The 18,283-nt window shown below is 47.5% G+C and overlaps 1 protein-coding gene across 1 annotated transcript; it reads left to right on the forward strand.

Annotated features, from left to right (window-relative positions):
• The first annotated feature begins 2,815 nt into the window (after positions 1–2,815).
• On the forward strand, positions 2,816–16,182 carry ZC3H6 (zinc finger CCCH-type containing 6). The gene is made up of 12 exons (XM_066546088.1): positions 2,816–3,386; positions 6,998–7,178; positions 7,462–7,587; positions 8,129–8,384; positions 8,603–8,724; positions 8,815–8,931; positions 9,857–9,968; positions 10,490–10,599; positions 11,071–11,324; positions 11,772–12,274; positions 12,652–12,891; positions 13,762–16,182. The coding sequence occupies exons 1-12, from the start codon at positions 3,295–3,297 to the stop codon at positions 15,261–15,263; spliced, it is 3,615 nt and encodes a 1,204-aa protein (XP_066402185.1). The 5' UTR covers positions 2,816–3,294; the 3' UTR covers positions 15,264–16,182.
• Positions 16,183–18,283: the final 2,101 nt, after the last annotated feature.

An 18,283-nucleotide genomic window follows, 5' to 3' on the forward strand; every position in this document is an offset into this window, starting at 1 on the left:
TGTCACGGGAGTGAAGCATCTGATGGATGTGTGGATGGGGGGAATGCTCACCTGGAGCAGTCCAAGGGGAATCGGGGTCTGGGAGGGCAAGAACCCATTATCCATGATTTTATTTTCCTGCTTTGTTTTGTTTGGCTGATAGCAGGGGGCTCATTCCCACCAGAGCATCCCTGAGCATTTTCAGCCTGCAGCATCCTTCCCCCCAAGGAATCCTCACCCTGGGAATCCTCATCCCTGAGCATCCTTTCCCCTGGGAACCCTCACTCCCTTACATCCTGCTGAGCTGCACCCACTAAAACCATTCCCACTCCTTGTCCCGGGGAAAGAGACTTCCCAAGCATCTGATGGATGTGTGGATGGGGGGAATGCTCACCTGGAGCAGTCCAAGGGGAATCGGGGTCTGGGAGGGCAAGAACCCATTATCCATGATTTTATTTTCCTGCTTTGTTTTGTTTGGCTGATAGCAGGGGGCTCATTCCCACCAGAGCATCCCTGAGCATTTTCAGCCTGCAGCATCCTTCCCCCCAAGGAATCCTCACCCTGGGAATCCTCATCCCTGAGCATCCTTTCCCCTGGGAACCCTCACTCCCTTACATCCTGCTGAGCTGCACCCACTAAAACCATTCCCACTCCTTGTCCCGGGGAAAGAGACTTCCCAAGATGGATCTGTCTCCTCTAGGGGATCGAGCTCCTGGATTTTTTGGGGGGTATAGGAGCCTGGGAAGGGGTTGGATCTCTCCAGCAGAACAAGAAGGGACATTCAGGGCTGTTGTCGGCGGATGGAGGATGTTTGGATTGGCAGGAGCTCCGGCTGGACGTGGAGCTGGGCAGGGAAATGTATCCCAGGGTTGTGCTGGGGGAGGGAAGGGAAAACTCCAGAGTGCTTCAAAAATATCCCCAAAAATTAGGAGAAAATGCTTTTCTAGAAGCATGGCTGCTCCTCTCCCTGCCGCTTCCCAGCCTGGCTGGCCATGCTCCTCCAACAGGCCATGACCCTATTTTGGGATGATAACAAAATCTGGGAGCTGAACACCAGGAATTTGGGAGAGGACAAGCTCCTGACAGGGCAGAATAGTTTCCATCTGCTGCTTTCTCTGGATAACACAGCTGGAGACGGGCGCCTGGACCACGCTCCGGAGGCTTTTCCTTGCGGCACCATCCCAAACTGACAACATTTTCCTAATTCCCGAGGCCAGGGTGAGCTGGTTTCTCCCTTCCAGCCCTGGAAAAGTTTAAGTTCGGCTCTTTGCCTTTCTCAACCTCTGGCTGCCATTCCAGTTGACTAAAGGAGATTTTTTTTCCCCTTCCCAGAGCAGCCGCTCCGGCATCTTTCAGACTTCCTGAGGTTGGAATTTGAAGAGAGAGGCTCTTCCGGTCTTGAAATACAACTTTCATTTGGGATAATAATATTTGGGAGCTGAAAAAATAGCAGGAATACTTCTGCTTCCCTTTGGTGGGCATAGCTGGCACCAGATGTGCTGTCCCAAAACCACCATTTCTCACCCCCAGAATATTTAACCAAAAATTTAGGATTCTTCCTTCGAGTCCAGATTTAGAATCCCTTTTTTCCTTGCCTACGGCCTAGGGAGATGACGCTGAGCCCTGTGGGCATCAGCTCCAGGGCTGCATCTGTGCTGATGGGGCTAATTAGTCCTAAGTAGCTCTAATGACGCTCCCCAGCCGCCACCACCTTATCCCCTGTAGGAATGCTGTTTTCCAGCCTTTTCCTTGGATTTGCCTGATTTCCCCGATGATCAGGACCCTGGGTCCTGCTTGCCTTGCTCAGGTGTGTGAGGCCCAAGGGAAATGATTCTTCCCTGAAGGATCTGAGGCTCCTCCCGCTCGGAATCCCATGGGAATTCATGCGAGTGTTCCGCTTTGTTTTTATAAAATTTATTCGGTTGCTAGCACTGAAAAAAGCCGAGTCCCGCGTCCTGAAAAGCCCCGAAAGGCAGGGAGGCAGCTGGACAGGATACAAATGTAACTTTTCCCGGGAACGTTTGATTAAACGTTATTGAAGCGCCTCTGACAAACGCGTCTTCCCTTCGCCCACCGCATTTTTATTAAGTGACTGTCTTGGAACCGCTTTATACCGGGTTTTGTCACGCCCTGACCCCGAGAGCGACTCCAGGCACCGCTTCTGTGCCGCCCTGGGGCCACACACTCTCTGTTTAATTACGAGCGTCACTAATTAATGACGCACGGGCCGGTTCCCCTCACACGCACCGGCCGCCAGGGGGCGCTGCCCACACTACGTGAGGAGGTGGGGGTGGGCGGCGGCCATGACGCAGTGGCGGGAGGGGAGGCCCGTTCCCGCGCCCGGTGCCCGTCCCGGTTCTCGCCAGGCGGAAGCCGCCGCCCTTTTCCCCCTTTCCCTCCCTTTTCCCCCCTTTTTCCCCACCATTCCCGGGGGGACGCCGCCGCCACGTGACGGGCGCGGGGCACGTGACAGCACGCGCGGCGAGGCCCCGCCCCCTTCGCGCGCGCACGGCGGCGGCGGCGGCCGAGGGGAAGCGGAGGAGGGCGGGGCCCGCTCGTGACGTCACTGCGAGGTTGACGGGCGTGGCGAAAAGCCAATGGGCGCGCGAGACGCGGCGGCCGCGGCCAATGGCGACGCGCGGGGAGGGCGGGCCCAGAACCGCGGCGGAGGAGGAGGAGGAGCGCGGCGGGCGGCGGCGGCAGCGTGAGGGGACGCGACGACATCGCGGCCCCGGCGGGCGCGGAAGACGCTGTGGCGGCGGCGGCGGCGGCGCGTGCGGGCCGCGGGCGCTGAGCGAGCGTGTGCGGCAAAGCGCCGGGGGCCGCTGCCGCCGCTGCTGCTGCCGCCGTTCTCCTCCTCCTCCTTCTCTTCCCTCAGCCGCCGCCGCCATTTTGTGCGAGTGCCTCGCGCGGGCGCCATGTTTGTAAGGAAGAATTAGGGCCGCCATCTCCGGCCAGCAGCACCTCCCTCCCCCCGTGTGTGTGTCCTCCCGCTCTCCTGTGCCCCGGGGCTGCCGCTCGAGCCGCCGCCGCCGCCACCGCCTCCCCGCAGCGCCCGCGCGGGGCGGCCGGGCCCGGGCGCTGAGTGCCCGTTAGTGTCTCACTAAGTAACCGTGAGTGCAAACCTTCATCATCTCTCCTCACTGAGGGGCCCGGCCCTCCTCCTCCTCCTCACCGAGCCGCCCCCAGCGCGGCCGTGCGCGCCGCCGCCGCCGCCGCCTCCTCCCGCCGCTCCGCACCGCGGGCAGCGGCGGGGCCCTGCCTTCCTCCACCTCCCTCCTCCTCCTCCTCCTCACCACACCACAGCCAGGCACAATGGCCTTTGAAAGCCTGTTCTCCAAACCCCCAAACCCAGTTCTTGACCCAAACATGCCCGACTCTGACAGGCAACATGCAGGGGACGAAAGGTCGAGTAACATTCTTCTCTCTCTCCGCTTCTCATAATGGTGGTACTTAGTGGGGTGATGCTGGTAATGATGATGATGATGCTGATGATGATGATGATGCTCTGTTAATGTGCCTGAGGGGGTTAACGATGTTTTTGGGGGGCAGGTCACCTTCAGGCTGGAGCGGGGTGGTGGTGGTGGGGAATGCAAATTGGGGAGGGGGGTGTCACTGCATTAAAAGTGCATTTCTTTAGCAAGGTTTTAATTTTTCCTTTTGGAATGCATGCGTTTTTACATCTTCATTGATTTATTCTGGCTGGGAAGGGGGGCTGTTTGCCATTCTTTCCATAAATTGCACTTTCCAGGGGGTGTCTGTTGAATGTCACCATTGTTCTCTGTCTCAGGCAGGAAAGGGTGCTCCGAGTTGGGCGGGTTTTTTATTTTTGGCTGTTTTTGTTGATACCACAATCTCTCACTAGAGCCATATTTAACGTCATTTTCTTGCCAGATTCCACCTTACACATTTAACTGGATCTTTTTTATGCAGATTAAGGGCTGACTGACGTTATCTTTGCCACCTCTCAATCCCCATGCGCAGAAACCCAGAGTCCTGTTCCTGGTGAAAGGACCTCTGTTGCTCCCTCCCTCCTTCCCTCCCTCCTTTTCTCTCCTGCAGCTGCTGGAAATTCAAATCCTTTCTCCAGGCAGCTCTGGCCTTCCTAACTAGTTCCAAAAATACTGTGCCAGGGTGGCAGTTACCAGTGCTTGAGCCTACACCTACCCTGAGCGTTCCTGACAAAGCTGCAGGAGTTAAAAACGCCGAGGTTTTGCCATTCCCAGAGCTTGGCCTCCCCCCACACAGCTCCACAACCATTTGTGGTACTTCAGAGGACCAGGAAACACTGGGAAAAAAAACCAAACAGACAAAAAAACAACAACAAAAAAAGGGTTGTGGGTAAATGCAAAACTGTTTCCTTGTTGGAGAAAAGAGTCCCGAGTTCTGTGTTATAAATTGGGAAGTGGTCCCAAAATGCTCCTCGAGTTTAGTGCAAGGGTCAGGGCAGAGCCCAGAGCTGCTGTTCTTGTTTTCCCCTTTCTGCTTGTCCTTGGGAAATGCTCCTGGGATTGAGTGCAAGGGTCAGGGCACAGCCCAGAGCTGCTGGTGCTTGTTTTCCACTTCCTGCTTGTCCTCGGGAAGTGATCCCTAAAATGGGCCTGGGCTTTAGTGCAAGTCCAAGGCAGAGCCCAGAGCTCCCGGTTCTTGTTTTCCCCTTCCTGCTTGTCCTTGGGCAAGGGTGGAAGTTGTGTCATGCTCTGTTTTCCGAGCTGAGTGCACACCAGGAATCCACTGGGATCTCTGGAGCTGGGGCAGAGCTGTGCTGTGGAGTTCCTGCAATCAGGCTGTGACTTTTCACTGTTTCAGGGATTGAAAATATCTGGAGTTCTCAAAACCTTGAGGACAAGCCCGAGTGACTCCGGGTAGTGCTGGGAGCAGAGTTTTTCCAGCTTGGAGTTCTCATCCTCTCACCAGCTGTTCCCACCAGTACAACCAGTTGTGACACTGGTAATTGTGAAATAGAGCCAATAAGTGCCACCTAACAACCTAATTAATTTTAATTTACAAGTGTTGCTTTATAATGTTTTAATTTATGAGGTGAACAGCAACAATACACGTGACCTGGGAGATCATAACTTGTACTTTTTCTAAAACTTCAGCTCTGTAAAATGAGTTCATTCACTTCAAAAAAGGCCCAACTCCAAAGTTTTTGTGTTACATCAGGTGTGCAACTGTAGGACCAGTAAAACCAGTCCAGTTCAGGGAACACCCATACTGGCAACCTCATGATTCCCAATCAATTTGTGCAGCAGGAATTCTGTTAATAGTTTGATTTGAGCGGCTCTGTTGAATGATAAAGTAATTACTTTTACTAATTAGTAAAAAATAATTTTAAAAACCCTGTCTGTCCACACTTTGAATATTCCAATTTGGAAGGTTTTAATGCAGTTTTCTCAAGACAGGAATGTCCTTTAATTAGTTTAATTCCTGTTGTTGACAATATTTTGGTGATGAAGGGTCTGAGCCTTCCAGCACAGGGATCCTGGACAGATTTTTCCTGCAAGGATTTTGTGAGGATTTCCTGATTCTGTGTGGGTAAATCCATGGAAGGGTAAGGAATAAGTTGGAGGCAAGTTTATTTACACACAAATCAATGCCAGATTTCCCAGAAAATAGCTTGAAATTAATTTACTTTCACTTTTTACTGCTCCCAGCCACCCTCTGCTTTTATTTGATTTTCCCAGTGAAAATTCTCTGCTATTTGGAGTTATTTTCCTTATTAATTCCTAATTTCTTAAGCAGCACCTTAGTATCAACATTTGGGGAATTTTAGCCATCAGGGAATTTTAACCTAAAGTAAATTTTTTAAATGAAATGATGGGGAATGAAATCCTCAATAATGTTTGAGGGTAAAGATTCCCAGAATATTTCAGAAAATGCATTCTGGGTTTGGATCTTGGACTTAAGGAGCTTCTGGAGTAAATCTGCTTTGGGCATAAAGAATTCTATTTTTAAGGATGACCTGAAATTAGGTCAAGGAAGGGGAGCTAAAATCCAGGTTTAAAGGTTAGAAATGAAATTAAAATACCAGAATTAGGGTTTTTTGATTCTCCCTTCTCAAATATTTGTGAACTGCTCAGGGATTTCATCAGGTTGCTTTTCCCTGGAAGGTCATTTGGCTTCTGTGCCTTTCTGATCCATTTGAGGGCTGCTCTAGGAATGCACTCAGACAGTGGGAATGTTTTCTGGGATTGTTTTCACATCTAGCTCCAAGTATCTGGAGGCTGTGGGAGAGGGGAGATCTCCTGAAAAGGAGGTTCTGCTCTCCCTTCCTGGTGCACAGCTCCAGTTTGGGATTTAAATGGGAATAAAAGCAGCTGAACCAGAAAAGCATTCCTGCCTTGGCACTTCCTTGAAAAATAACTTAATTTCCAAGAAATGGTGTATTTGACCATTATCTTTTCAATCCATATTTATCCAGTTGTTGGATTTTTCCTTCTTTTTCCTTTCCCCATCCCCTTTTTTACACTCTTGAAGCTCAGTCCTTGGAAAATGCTTGGATGTTGTGGAAAGAATTTAGAGATTAGAGGGCTTTTGTAATCTTCCCTCTGCCATGCAATCCAAGGGATTGTATTACTGAGACTGGTTTACCTGGAAAGTTATTCCAGTCCTGGATGCATCCCAGAATTGGAAATCCATGAGTTTAATTCCCATAGGAATTGAGACATGGGAGCAACTTTGTTCCCAAGGAGCATTTTCCCATAGGTATTTCATGGAAGAGGATATTTTAATTGATCCTTGAGGGAATGAGTTTAACTGATATAATCAAAACATAATTGGATTTTTGGGATAGCTGCAGGTGTTTCAGGGATAATAATGTTCCAGTTTTATTTCATTAATGTAATTCCAAGAAATTCCAGGTCATAAAGCAGTCATGTCTTCTCCCTGGCATATCCATTTATCCCAAAAATCACAGCTTTGGGTTACTTCAGAATTTTTAACTGTTTTTTTCCGGTGACAGGTGAGCTGGATGATAACATGGAATTTTATTGTCTTCCTGGTATCCCTCTTTCAGGGAAGATGGAGAGCTGGAAGATGGGGAAATAGATGATGCAGCCTATGAAGATGTGAAGGAACACGGCTCAAAAGGGGATGATAAACAGAAAAATGAGAAAGGCCACCGGAAATCCCGGAAAAAACGCAAAAAAGAGAAGGAAAAGAAAAAATCCAAAAGGAGAAGACGGGACAAGCATAAGGTTAGGAAAAACCCAACATTTTGGAAGTTCTGATTTGATTCATGGGTGTCCAGGACAAGGATCCAAGAAATTGGCAAAGGAATTAAAATGGTTTTATTACCATTAAGACTTAAACTGGTCTTAAATGTTCAAGTTAAGCGCAGGACTTGGAAGCTGAACCAGAGGGATTTGAGAGTTTTTAGGATAAGATGCACAATGTAAATGTATCACTTTTGTGCTCATTATATTAATGGGAAGAAGATGATTTCTTCAAAGTTCCCAGCTTTTTTATTCTGTTTTCTAGCATAACTCCCCTTCCAGCGATGACAGCTCCGACTACAGCCACGACTCTGACATGGAGCGCACGGAAAGGCCCCACAAAAAAAGCAGCAGCTCTTCCTACAGGGATTATGATTCCTCCTTCAGTCAGGTAGGAAGTTTCAAACTCATTCCTCATGTCCTTATTGAGGTGACATTCCAAAAGTACAGATATAAACACTGTGGGTTTGGAAGTTTGGCTCCATCCCTGTGCCTGTTCTCCTGGATTTCTGGAAGCACATCCAGTTCTCATCTCCCTGAGGAGATTCCCAGATGTAAAGCAGGATCTGTGGTAGAAAATAAGCCTGATACAAATTTTTCTTCCATCAGGCATCAGGAATTAAGGAATCTTTATTATTAAGGAATCTTTTTATTGCCTGCACTGGATTTAGGCTGGCCTCAAAAGAAAAAACTCTTGAAAAGCCACTTTTCAGTATCTAAAGTTGATTCTGCTTTTTGGGAGCCCAATTTTCTTGGCTTTTCTCAGCTGGTGAATTAAAATTATTAATTTTTCCTGAATACTTACTGATGCTTTTTTTTTTGGCAAATCTGGTAATGATAAAACAGCCCCAAAAATATATTTTTAGAGCAGTTTGGAGGGCTGGGGTTTGGAAATATGGAATTTCTTCCTAATGCAATCCCTTTCCTTACAGCATGGACACGTGTCAGGGAATTACATGAGTTCCCAGAAAATGCAGCATAAAAAAAATGTCAAAAGTAAGGAATATGACAACTACAGTCATTACAGTGATGAAAACTTTGGCAATTACAACGAGGAGGAAAAGGATGAGGATTTTGCTGACCAGCTCAAACAGTACAGACAAGCTAAAGAGACTTCCAGTGGGGATTTGGGACCTCCGTTCTCAAAGGAACCAGTGAAGAAACAGGGCATGAAAGGGATCCAGAAAGGTAAGGGGAGTTTTGGTGGCATTTTTGGGGTGGAGACCTGGATGAGGGAAGCTGCCAGGAATGGTTTTCCTGGGATATTCTGGCTGGTCAGAAATAACATTTCCAATAGTAAAAAGAGAGTGATTTAACTTAATCCATTTGTCTTTCTTTGATGCCATGAAAGAACCATTTTCCCTTAATTTCTGTGATCCTTTTAAGAGGTTATTCCTGTTTTCCAGGCATTTCCCAACGAGGGAACAACTACAACGTTGGAAGAGGGCGTGGAATGCAAAAGAAACTGAAGCGCAAAGATCGTGGCAGGGGCAGAGGCGGCAATAAAGGATCCGATGGCTTCCACGAGGTACCTGCAATTCCAGTCCTTATTCCCAGTGTCTGCATCACCGGTGCTCCAAAAAGGAGCTGATAAAATGTGGATTTTTTTTTTTTCCAGGATGGCAAACCAGTGAAGAAATGGGTTAATATGAGCCAGGAGTTCATAAACCAGCACACAGTGGAGCACAAGGGCAAACAGATCTGTAAATACTTCCTCGAAGGGAGGTGCATTAAGGTAAATTTAATTCTTTTTTAAAATAAATTTTTAGCAAACTTGGGTGTTGAAACTCAGTATTTTGATTTCTGATGTGCTGAAGATTTCTAGATGGAATTATTTGTGGAAAAACATCCCCTTCCATTACACACTTTGATGTAAATTCTAATAAAAATTAATATTTTTATTAATAAAAGCATCCTAAACTTACCCTGAGAATGATAAGGTACTACTGACATAATTTCTCACAGGTCTGGAATCTAAATAGGCAACAATTCCTGAATATATTAAATTATTTCCTGCTGATTTGGGAACTTTGAAAGAATTGTTTTGTGGTGCTAAACTTTAAAAAGTGGGATTGGTAGAAAACACAACCACTGAATGCTTTTCACTTTTATTTGGTTCCTTGGGATTTAGCAGTGGAATTTTCTGTTTCTAACCCAAATGGTAAAAATAAAAGTGAAATGTTGTGTTTCTTGCTGTCTTTCAATACCTTTGGCTCAGATGACTATTTGCTGCCACCTTCAGTTTTACAAGGGACTGAAAGAGCACTTGGTGTCTTTTTCAGGAAAATAAATCCTAAAAAATACCCAAACCCCCATCCAGCAAAATATTTCTAAAGAATAACAGAATATATTAAAGTAATTCAGTAAAATATTATTTCAGTGCCTTTTTAATGCAAATTCCTAGGTGAAGGCAGGGAACCGGGATTGTTTTCTGTCACCATTCCATCTATTCCTTTGAATTCCAATCCAGGAATGTTCTCTATGTTCAGATCCCCTCTATTTACAGTTTTTACTGTTTATAATGGAATTTAATGTTGGTAAAGATGAAAAGTCTAAATTCAGCTGAGGAGGATGTTCTTTTTACTATGGAATTAAATTACTCAGCATTTCAGATGGATAATGGTTTTTCCTTGTTTTGTTTTCTTCCAATTTATTTATAGGGAGAACAGTGTAAATTTGATCATGATGCAGAGATTGAAAAGAAAAAGGAAATCTGTAAGTTTTACATCCAGGGTTACTGCACCAAAGGAGAGAACTGCATTTATTTGCACAATATCCTTTAAAAGTACTTCTAAATTGATCTGCAATGTTAATTTCTATTCTTTTATTTCTATTTATTTTGATATAAAGGATTTGTAAAGGTGAATGTTTTTTAAGAGACTCTACCATCTACTGTATAGATTAATTACAAGATTCTTTTTCTCAAATTCTTCAGAGGAAAAAATAAATACAGAATTACTGATTTGTAACATTTTCGAAAATAAAATCCCAGGAATTTTAGATACATTTATCCACACTTTTAAGACCCTGATCTCTTCCTATTTCTCAGTATTTTGGTGTTTTCCTTTGGAATTGAGACCTTTCCCTTTTTAATCACAATTGGAAAATTAAATCTGAAGGCCACAGAAATGCCATTTTTAGGAGAATTTTAAATGGAAGTAAGCGGTAAGTTGGTTGTTAGCTTCCAAAATTCCTACCATAACGATGACTTCCTGATGAAGAATTGAGGGATAGCTGCCAGCTGGATTTTACAACCTTCCCAAACTGTTAGAAATCCTTAATTCCTTCCTCACATGAATTCCCCTGCAAGTTCTACCACACAGGAGCAAAGTGTTATCAAGGAGATAAATGCAAATTCTCTCACGCGCCCCTGACTGCAGAAACCAAGGAGCTGTTGGACAAGGTGAGTGATCCAGACACTGGGAATATTGGGATTGCTACACTCCGAGTGGGGAAGGGAGGGAGGAGCCTTTTCCTTGTGCTCTGGGAGACCCTGAGCTCTGGTTTATTGGGATACTCCCTCTCCACTCACTGCCCACCAGGCCTTAAAAGAAAAGGGGTGTGAATCCAACACTAGAAATTTGAGGGATAACTCCTTCCGCTCCTGTTTGAACTAAGTGGACTTGTGGGAAATTGTTCCTTCCTGAAATAGAGAAGTATTTTCTTGGCTGGGATTTGGTGCCCTGAAAAACAACTCCCAAAATGGGTTTAGAATTCCTTTGAATTGGATGTCAATATCCAGCAGTATTGTAGCAAATAACAGGAAAGTTGTTTATCTAAATATGGAAATAATATTTCAATAAAAGGCACAAGACTAAATTGAACTGGAATACTGAAAAACTGATTAAATGTTTGCCACGTGGCTTTGTTCCAGGTTTTGAATAATGAGGAGGAGCCCCAGAATGAAGATGAGAAGGAGCTGGAGGAACTCCGGAAGCGGGGCATTGTTCCCCTTCCCAAACCCCCGCCGGGGGTCGGCCTCCTGCCAACCCCCCCAGAGCAATATCCCTTCTCCGAGTCCGACATGGAAAATTACCAAGATCCTTCAGGAGATTATAAGAAAATCCCATCGCTTTTTGAAATCGTTGTGAAGCCCACTGTGGATTTGGCACACAAAATTGGGAAGAAGTAGGTGTTGGAATTCTGGGGAGAACTCTCCTGGATATTTATCATTTAATCATTGTTCCTGTCAGGATTCTGGGCTAAGTTGAGGATCTGCCAGATAGTTGATACCAGGATTATTTCATGTTTTCCATAGAAAGGAGCTTAGGCCTGACCTTCCAGAAGTTGACTCTTGGTTTGCCTCTCCATCTGCAGGTGGAGCAGTTTGTTCCCTGCTCCAGTCTTTTTGTAGTTGGCTTTGTTTTGGGCAAAACTGATGGAGCTGAGCAAATATTGGAAAAAATGTGGTTTTGGCCAAGTTAAGGAATGTGGAATAGGTGTAGTCGGAAATTAATGCTCCTTTGGGAATTTTATCCAATGTCAGATCAATTTAGAGTGGGAGGGGGTGAAGAGAGCCAACTGTTGGTGTTTGTAGGTCCAAAATTTGATTCCTTGATTTTCTTCTGCTTCCAGGCCACCAACCTTCTACAACAGCGCGTCACCCCCGCGGCCGCCGTTCCAGGGCAACGACCCCCATTCCCAGCACATGTACAATCCAGGCTCGAGTCCAGGGCCAGGTCCTGGCATGTCCCAAGGACACAACGGGCCCCCCATGCACCCCGGTTCTCCTGGGCACCATCCCTGCGGAGGCCCCCAAGGGCCGGGGATGCCGCAGAGCCCCCCCATGCAGGGCGTTCCCCCGGGGTACATGGGCCCGCAGAACCAGACTGGAATGCCCATGCAGGGGCAGCAGGGTGGGCCACCCCTCACCCCGCCGGGGATGGGAGGGTCCTACAATTCCCCTGGAGTGCAGGGACACATGGTGAACATGCCAAGGGACAATCACTGCCCCCCGGGGCCACAGTACCAGCAGATGCCCGGCGAGTACGAGCCCATGCAGAACCCGGCTGACTTCTATGACAACTATTATTCCCACCAAGCTGTACACAACTTCCAGCCAGCCAATAATTCTGGAGGTAAGGACATCTGCTGGATGAATTTTGGATAGAAGCTTCCGGGAATGTCTTCAGTGTTCTGGCTTTCTCGGTTGTGTTGTTAAGTCATGTTATGCTCTAGGGTGAAATGGGATATTGGGAAGAAATCCTTCCCTGTGAGGGTGGGGAGGCCCTGGCAGAGTTTTTCCAGAGAAGCTGTGGCTGCCCCATCCCTGGAAGTGTTCCAGGCCAGGTTGGATGTGGCTTGGAGCAGCTTGGGATAGGGGAAGGCGTCCCTGCCATGGCATGGAACTGGATGTCCTTTAAGCTCCTTTCCAACCCAATCCATTCCATGAGTCCATGTTTACAGCTATCAACATTTCTCTAGGATAACTGCTAACTGGAGTTTTGTCCTGCAGACGGAGCATGGCACGGAGAATTTACGGATCACCAGGCTCACCTCATGGCTCCGGAGTCGCATCCGGGCGGGAGCGAGTCGGACTGCATGGGTGGGCACATGGGCCACAACCAGGGCATCAACGTGCCCGACTTCCTGCCGGCCATGCAGAAGGCCCTGTATGCGAGGCTCAGCCAGAAGCACCAGCGGGATGGAGACTCTGCCAGCAGCCAGGGCCAGCGGGCCATGAGCAAAGATGAGGGTGAGCAGGGTTTGGTTGGAATTCTCATCATACTTAATGGCCGTGGTCAGCAGGTCGGCTGGCGTTGGCTCGCCTCATGTCACTGCTCACTGTTATTGGAAGCAGCAGCAGCTCAGTGTCTTCAGCTCTTCTTCCCAGCTTGTTCTAGGATCTTAGTGTAGGTTCAGTCCATCCTGGCTCCAGTGAATAATTTTTGAATCTAGTTGCACTTTTAAAAGGTCTTTTGGTTGATAATTACTTTTGGTTGGTAATTACAACAAAATCCCTTGTTGGACCAGAGGGGCTGTTTCTCGCTGCCAGGACTGGAAGTGCATTCTCTGTCCTGTTTCTTCAGGTGCCCTTCTTGATCTGTTTCCTCTAGAGCAGCATTTTTCCTTCTCTGATATCCTTTAAAATAAAATACTGTAATTTCTTCCCTTCCTGAATCTCAACCTCTCCTACAAACTTTGGGATTTGGATTAAGTAAGGCAGCAAATTTGTAATTAAATTTGTAATTGGATTAAAGACCACTGCAAGGGGCCATTTTACTTTTCCTTCTCCAGTCAAGACTCAGATTTTAGATACCTTTTTTTTACTAGTACCCATAAGGATTGTTTGAAAGCAGGTTACTTTCCCAAATTAATATTGATGGATATGGAGACACTCCCAGGCTGTGTTGTATTCTACCTCCACTATCTCCAGGTTTTTGTGTAATGGCATTTCTTTAATTACATGGATTTTGGTCATTTGAGGTTGTGATTTTTATGACACTGGGAGTGATTTCATATCAGATCTTTTCAGTTTGAATTTACTCCCATTAGGGAGTGTTGGATTCTCTAAGAATTATTTGCTGGAATAATCTAAATTTTGTGGCATTTCTTTGATTTTTAGATGACAATGTCAACTGGTATTCCAGTAGTGAGGAGGAAGAGGGGAGCAGTGTTAAATCAATCCTCAAAACCTTAAAGAAACAAAGCGAAAACTTTAGGAATCGGCAACAACATTCCACGGAGCAGCACATGCTTGGGATGCCGACGGATCCCAGGCTGGCAAAAGACAAAGGTGTGGGGCCTCAGGCTGCTGACCCGAGACTCCGGGCGTCTCCAAGGCCCAATCCCAGGAAACCTTCGGAGTCGGCGTCCCTGGATCCCCGGCTGGCCCGCGATCCGCGGATGCACAAGGTCAGCGAGGGCGGCCATCCCGGCCCCTCCCTGCCCGGGGCCAAGCTGGATTTGCACCACGCCCACGCCGGAGTGAAGGTCAAGCAGAAAGGGCTGGATGATGATGAGGAGGACTCGGAGAGGGAGCTGAGGGAACGAGCTTTCCTCATTCCCTTGGAGCCTCTGCCGGGCGTCACGTTACGGGATCCCCGCTCCCAGCTGCGGCAGTTCAGCCACATTAAGATGGATGTGACCCTGATGAAACCCAACTTTGCCAAGCACATTGTGTGGGCCCCCGAGGACTTGCTCCCAATCCCTCTGCCTAAACCCGACCCCGTCTCTTCCATCAATTTACCTCTCCCTCCACTCATTGCTGACCAGAGACTGAATAAACTGCGGAATTTGAAGAACGATCCACACCCCAACGCGATGCCAGCTGATCCCCGGCTCGCTGCCAAGGCCAAAAACAGCCTTGTGGGCCGGGGTGGCTACTTGGATCCATCCACAGATTCCCATGCCAGTAGCTCCAGCAAACTGGGGGATCCTCGCTTGCAAAAGAACGTTGATCCCAGACTCCACAGACTGTCGAGTGCAGACACTCACCACGGAGTCGGGAAGGATTCCCACCCTCCCAAGTTTGACCCCCGGCTTGCCAGAGCTGCTGCCAGCTCATCCCAGCCCTCAGAAGCCACGACTCCAAAATCCGACCCCGATGCTCTGCCTCCCTATGCACCCAAATTATCATCCAGTGGTGTTAGGCTGGGAACTCCCGGCTCCATCCTGAGCGGGATCAGTTTGTACGATCCCAGGGATCACAGCTCATCCTCGGACACGGCTCCAGCCAGTTCGGGAGAGAATGGAGAGAACCAGAAAAAAAGCATTTTGAAAAATTCCAGTAAAAATGAGCCGAGTCTTGCGGAAGATGCGTCCCAGCAGAAGGCTGCCTCCAACACGGAAAAACCCACGGAAGGATCAGCGGAAGCTGCTTCAGACAAGGCAAACAGCACCAGTAAATCTCAGGCTAAACACTCCAGCGCTGCCCCTGCCGTCCATAATCTCCCAATCCAGGCCCTGTCGGGGTTAATCCGGCCACAGTACAGCGACCCCAGGCAGGTGAGGCAGCCCGGACAGGTAACGCAGGCCCCGGAGAGCGATCCCAACGGGGAGTCGGATGATAAATCCTTAAAAGATGTTTTCAAGACTTTTGATCCAACTGCTTCCCCCTTTTGTTAGCAGACGGCTTTGGAGTCTTTTTACCGTTGTGGGTATTGCAGTTCTCTGCTGTTTTGTACCTGGGTTACCTCTTTTGGCTTTATTTATTTTTAAATTATAATTCCCACCACTTTTCAGCTGCTAATCTCCGAACCACACGCAGTTCTCCAGTACGCTCGAGTGTTTGCAAAGCTGTGGTATTTTCTAGAGAATCCTTTTTTCTTTCCAATTTCAGGGAGACTAATAATTGACCTGTAGAAAGGAAACCAATCCCCCCGGATCGTGTTAGAGCTGAGAAAAGCACTTTCATTGTAAATAAGTCATGGAAAATTCCCAGAGCTGTATATGTGTGAGCTGCCTCTTTCCCAACCACCACTTAGATCCGATTGCCACATTTGTATAGATCCAAGCAATATTATGTACATGAATTCCCGGGAGAGATGCCGTTCCAGGACTGCCAAACCCCCTGAACTGATGGAAAACCTCACGGAAATGATTTCAAAGGAAAGCGTCGCTCCTCCTTTTCCAATGAGTTGATGTAAGACACGGACAGTTTTTATTCCCGCAGTCAATATTAGTGTAAAAGAGACTATATCACATATTGAGGATGAAAAATGTCATATCTTTTAAAAGTATTTTATTCTATGCTGTACATAGAAGAAATTGTGAAGTACATAACTAGCAAAAGTAACTGTTCAAAGTGGAGAAAACTACATTGTCTAATACGAAAAAAAAAAGGTTTTTATTTAATTTTTTTCCACGCCTACACGATTGGGATTTAGTGCTCCAAGTTCCATTGTGGTGTTCATGTATTTCAACGTATTTTTGTATTCAGCTGCTTAATTTGTATTGCTTTTTTTGTATGGCTGTAACTGCAGTACTTGTATTCATGGTGTCTCGACGACATTTTTAACAAAACAATTAAAAAGGGTACAGTTAATTCCTGGTGATGACTCCGTGCGCATATGGTGGCAGCTGGGAGGAGGGGGACCAAAGCTGGGCTTTTTTTTGGGATGGTTCGTGGGGTTTTAACATAACCTTGTACCTGATCCCTAGGTCTCATGGAGAGAGAGTTGCCATTTTCCATCATGGAACATCCTGCATGTTGTGAATTCCCCAGGTTTTGTATGGGAGAGCACAACTGTGTCCTCCAGACCTCCCGTCCAGCCTTTGGGGCTGCTTTTTCTCCAGAGGGAGTGCAGTCATTCCTAGGCAGCTGCTTTTCCAATCAAAATGTGCCAGCCTCTCAGTCAATCATCTGCTTCCCACCCCTTTGGAAGCTTTCTCTGCTTTAAGTCTTTTCCTTGGTGGACCTTTTCCTCTTGTTTTTCCCTTGGCCAAGTGATGGTCATGGACCTTTTCCTCTTTTTTGTTGGCCAAGTGGTGTTTCCATTGGGACAACAGAGTGTTTATCCCAGATTCTGAGGTTTTGCCTTGGATGGGTGAGCCAAGGGAAGCTTGTGATTCTTGCACAGCAGAGGAGGCATCTCCGAAGGCAGTCGTGGTTTCATTTTGTCTTCCTGGTTTGCCAGAGCATGAATTCCATTAATTTTATGATTTTTTTTGTGTAGCAGAAGTAGAGAATAGACATGGCACTGGGTTGTGATTTTGGAGTAACCCATTAGTCCTTATTAGTAATCTGTTATTTCTTCATCTACTCACTGGTGTGGCTGGTTGAGGTTTTCCTCAAAAAACCAAGCCAGCAGGGAAAAATAGTGTGGAAATAGGGCATGGATACAAAGGCCTGTGAGTCCTCACAGCCTGTTGTCTCCATGTGTATTTCCTTCCTGCCTTCCTCCCTCCTTCCCTCCCCTGCTTTATCCATTGCAGATAGCTTCCCAGAGTCTCCAGTGTGCCTGCTGCTGCTTTTTCTTGGAATATGGAGGAGATTCCTCGCTGCCTTGCCCGTAATGGAATTCCTGGTCTGAGGAAGGTGGTTGGGATGCAGGTGGGACACCAAGGTGGGCTGGAATGGGCTGCAGCCACCATGGAGCCAGTTGTGATCTGCTGTGGTGTTGGATTGTGTATTCCACAGAGGAGGCTCCCTTCCACCTCTCCTGCAGAATTCCAACATGGAGCAGTGTTTCCATCGGACAATTCATGATCCTGAGACTGGAAGGATGGATGTGGAGAGCCAGGATACAGGAGCAGCAGTGTCACCAGTCTAGGATGCTCTGGAAGCTGTGAGGTAGGTGATCTTGGGGATTGAATGTTTACTCTGGATAGGAGAGAATCCTGGGGCTGAGTGGGATTTTGGGAAGAAATCTGCAGGCTCAGGGGCAGCAGGTGAGACAAAGCACTCCCCACTGCTGTATCCCTGGATATGTGAAAGAGGAAAGGCTGAAAGATGGCACAAAGCCTGAGCATCCCTGGATCATAGACTCCTGGAATAGTTTGGGTGGGAAGGGACCTTAAACTCATCCCATTCCAACCTTTGCCATGGGCAGGGATACCTCCAACACCTCCCACTGGATCAGGATTCTCCAGAGCCCCATCCATCCCATCTCACCACCTGGGGGTAAAACACTCACCAGAAGATTCCTGGCCTCCCCACGGAGCCTGTTCCAAGATTTTCCTGCCACAATGAAAAACTCCAGCATGAATCCTTCACACTGCAAAGTATCCCTCTGCTTCCAACAGCACTGGGACAAGGAGCCCCTCTGGATTTACAGATGTCTGTCCATAACTGTGTGTCCTTTCCTAGGATTGGGATGCTTTGGGATATTCCTGCTCCGAGGGGGTTGCTCTTGCACCAGAGCCATCAGGGTGGGCTCAGCCTTTGCCCCTCGAGTTTTCCGGAGCCCCAGTTCATCCCGGGCGGAATTTAAAGCCTCCTTGGCTCTGTGCTGTGTCAGGGTTTTCCTCCACTGCTGGCAGAAAGCAGCAACTTCTTCTTCTTCAGGGTCTGCTGGAGGTTGTCCCAAACCCTGTTGGACGAAGGAATTGGTTTAATGTATCCCTGTGCATCCTAAATGATGGAAAAGTCTGGATGTGCCAATGTGTGCATGATCCACATGGCATCGCTATCTCTTAATGCTTCA

The sequence above is a fragment of the Molothrus aeneus genome, chromosome 3 (genome assembly GCF_037042795.1).
Source record: "Molothrus aeneus isolate 106 chromosome 3, BPBGC_Maene_1.0, whole genome shotgun sequence".
Taxonomy (NCBI): domain Eukaryota; kingdom Metazoa; phylum Chordata; class Aves; order Passeriformes; family Icteridae; genus Molothrus; species Molothrus aeneus.

Coding starts and splice junctions, on each gene's coding strand:
- ZC3H6 (XM_066546088.1), top strand. CDS start 3,295: ATGGCCTTTGAAAGCCTGTTCTCCAAACCCCCAAACCCAGTTCTTGAC. Junction 7,588..8,128: donor ATGATTCCTCCTTCAGTCAG/GTAGGAAGTTTC, acceptor CTTTCCTTACAG/CATGGACACGTGTCAGGGAA. Junction 12,275..12,651: donor GCCAGCCAATAATTCTGGAG/GTAAGGACATCT, acceptor TTTGTCCTGCAG/ACGGAGCATGGCACGGAGAA.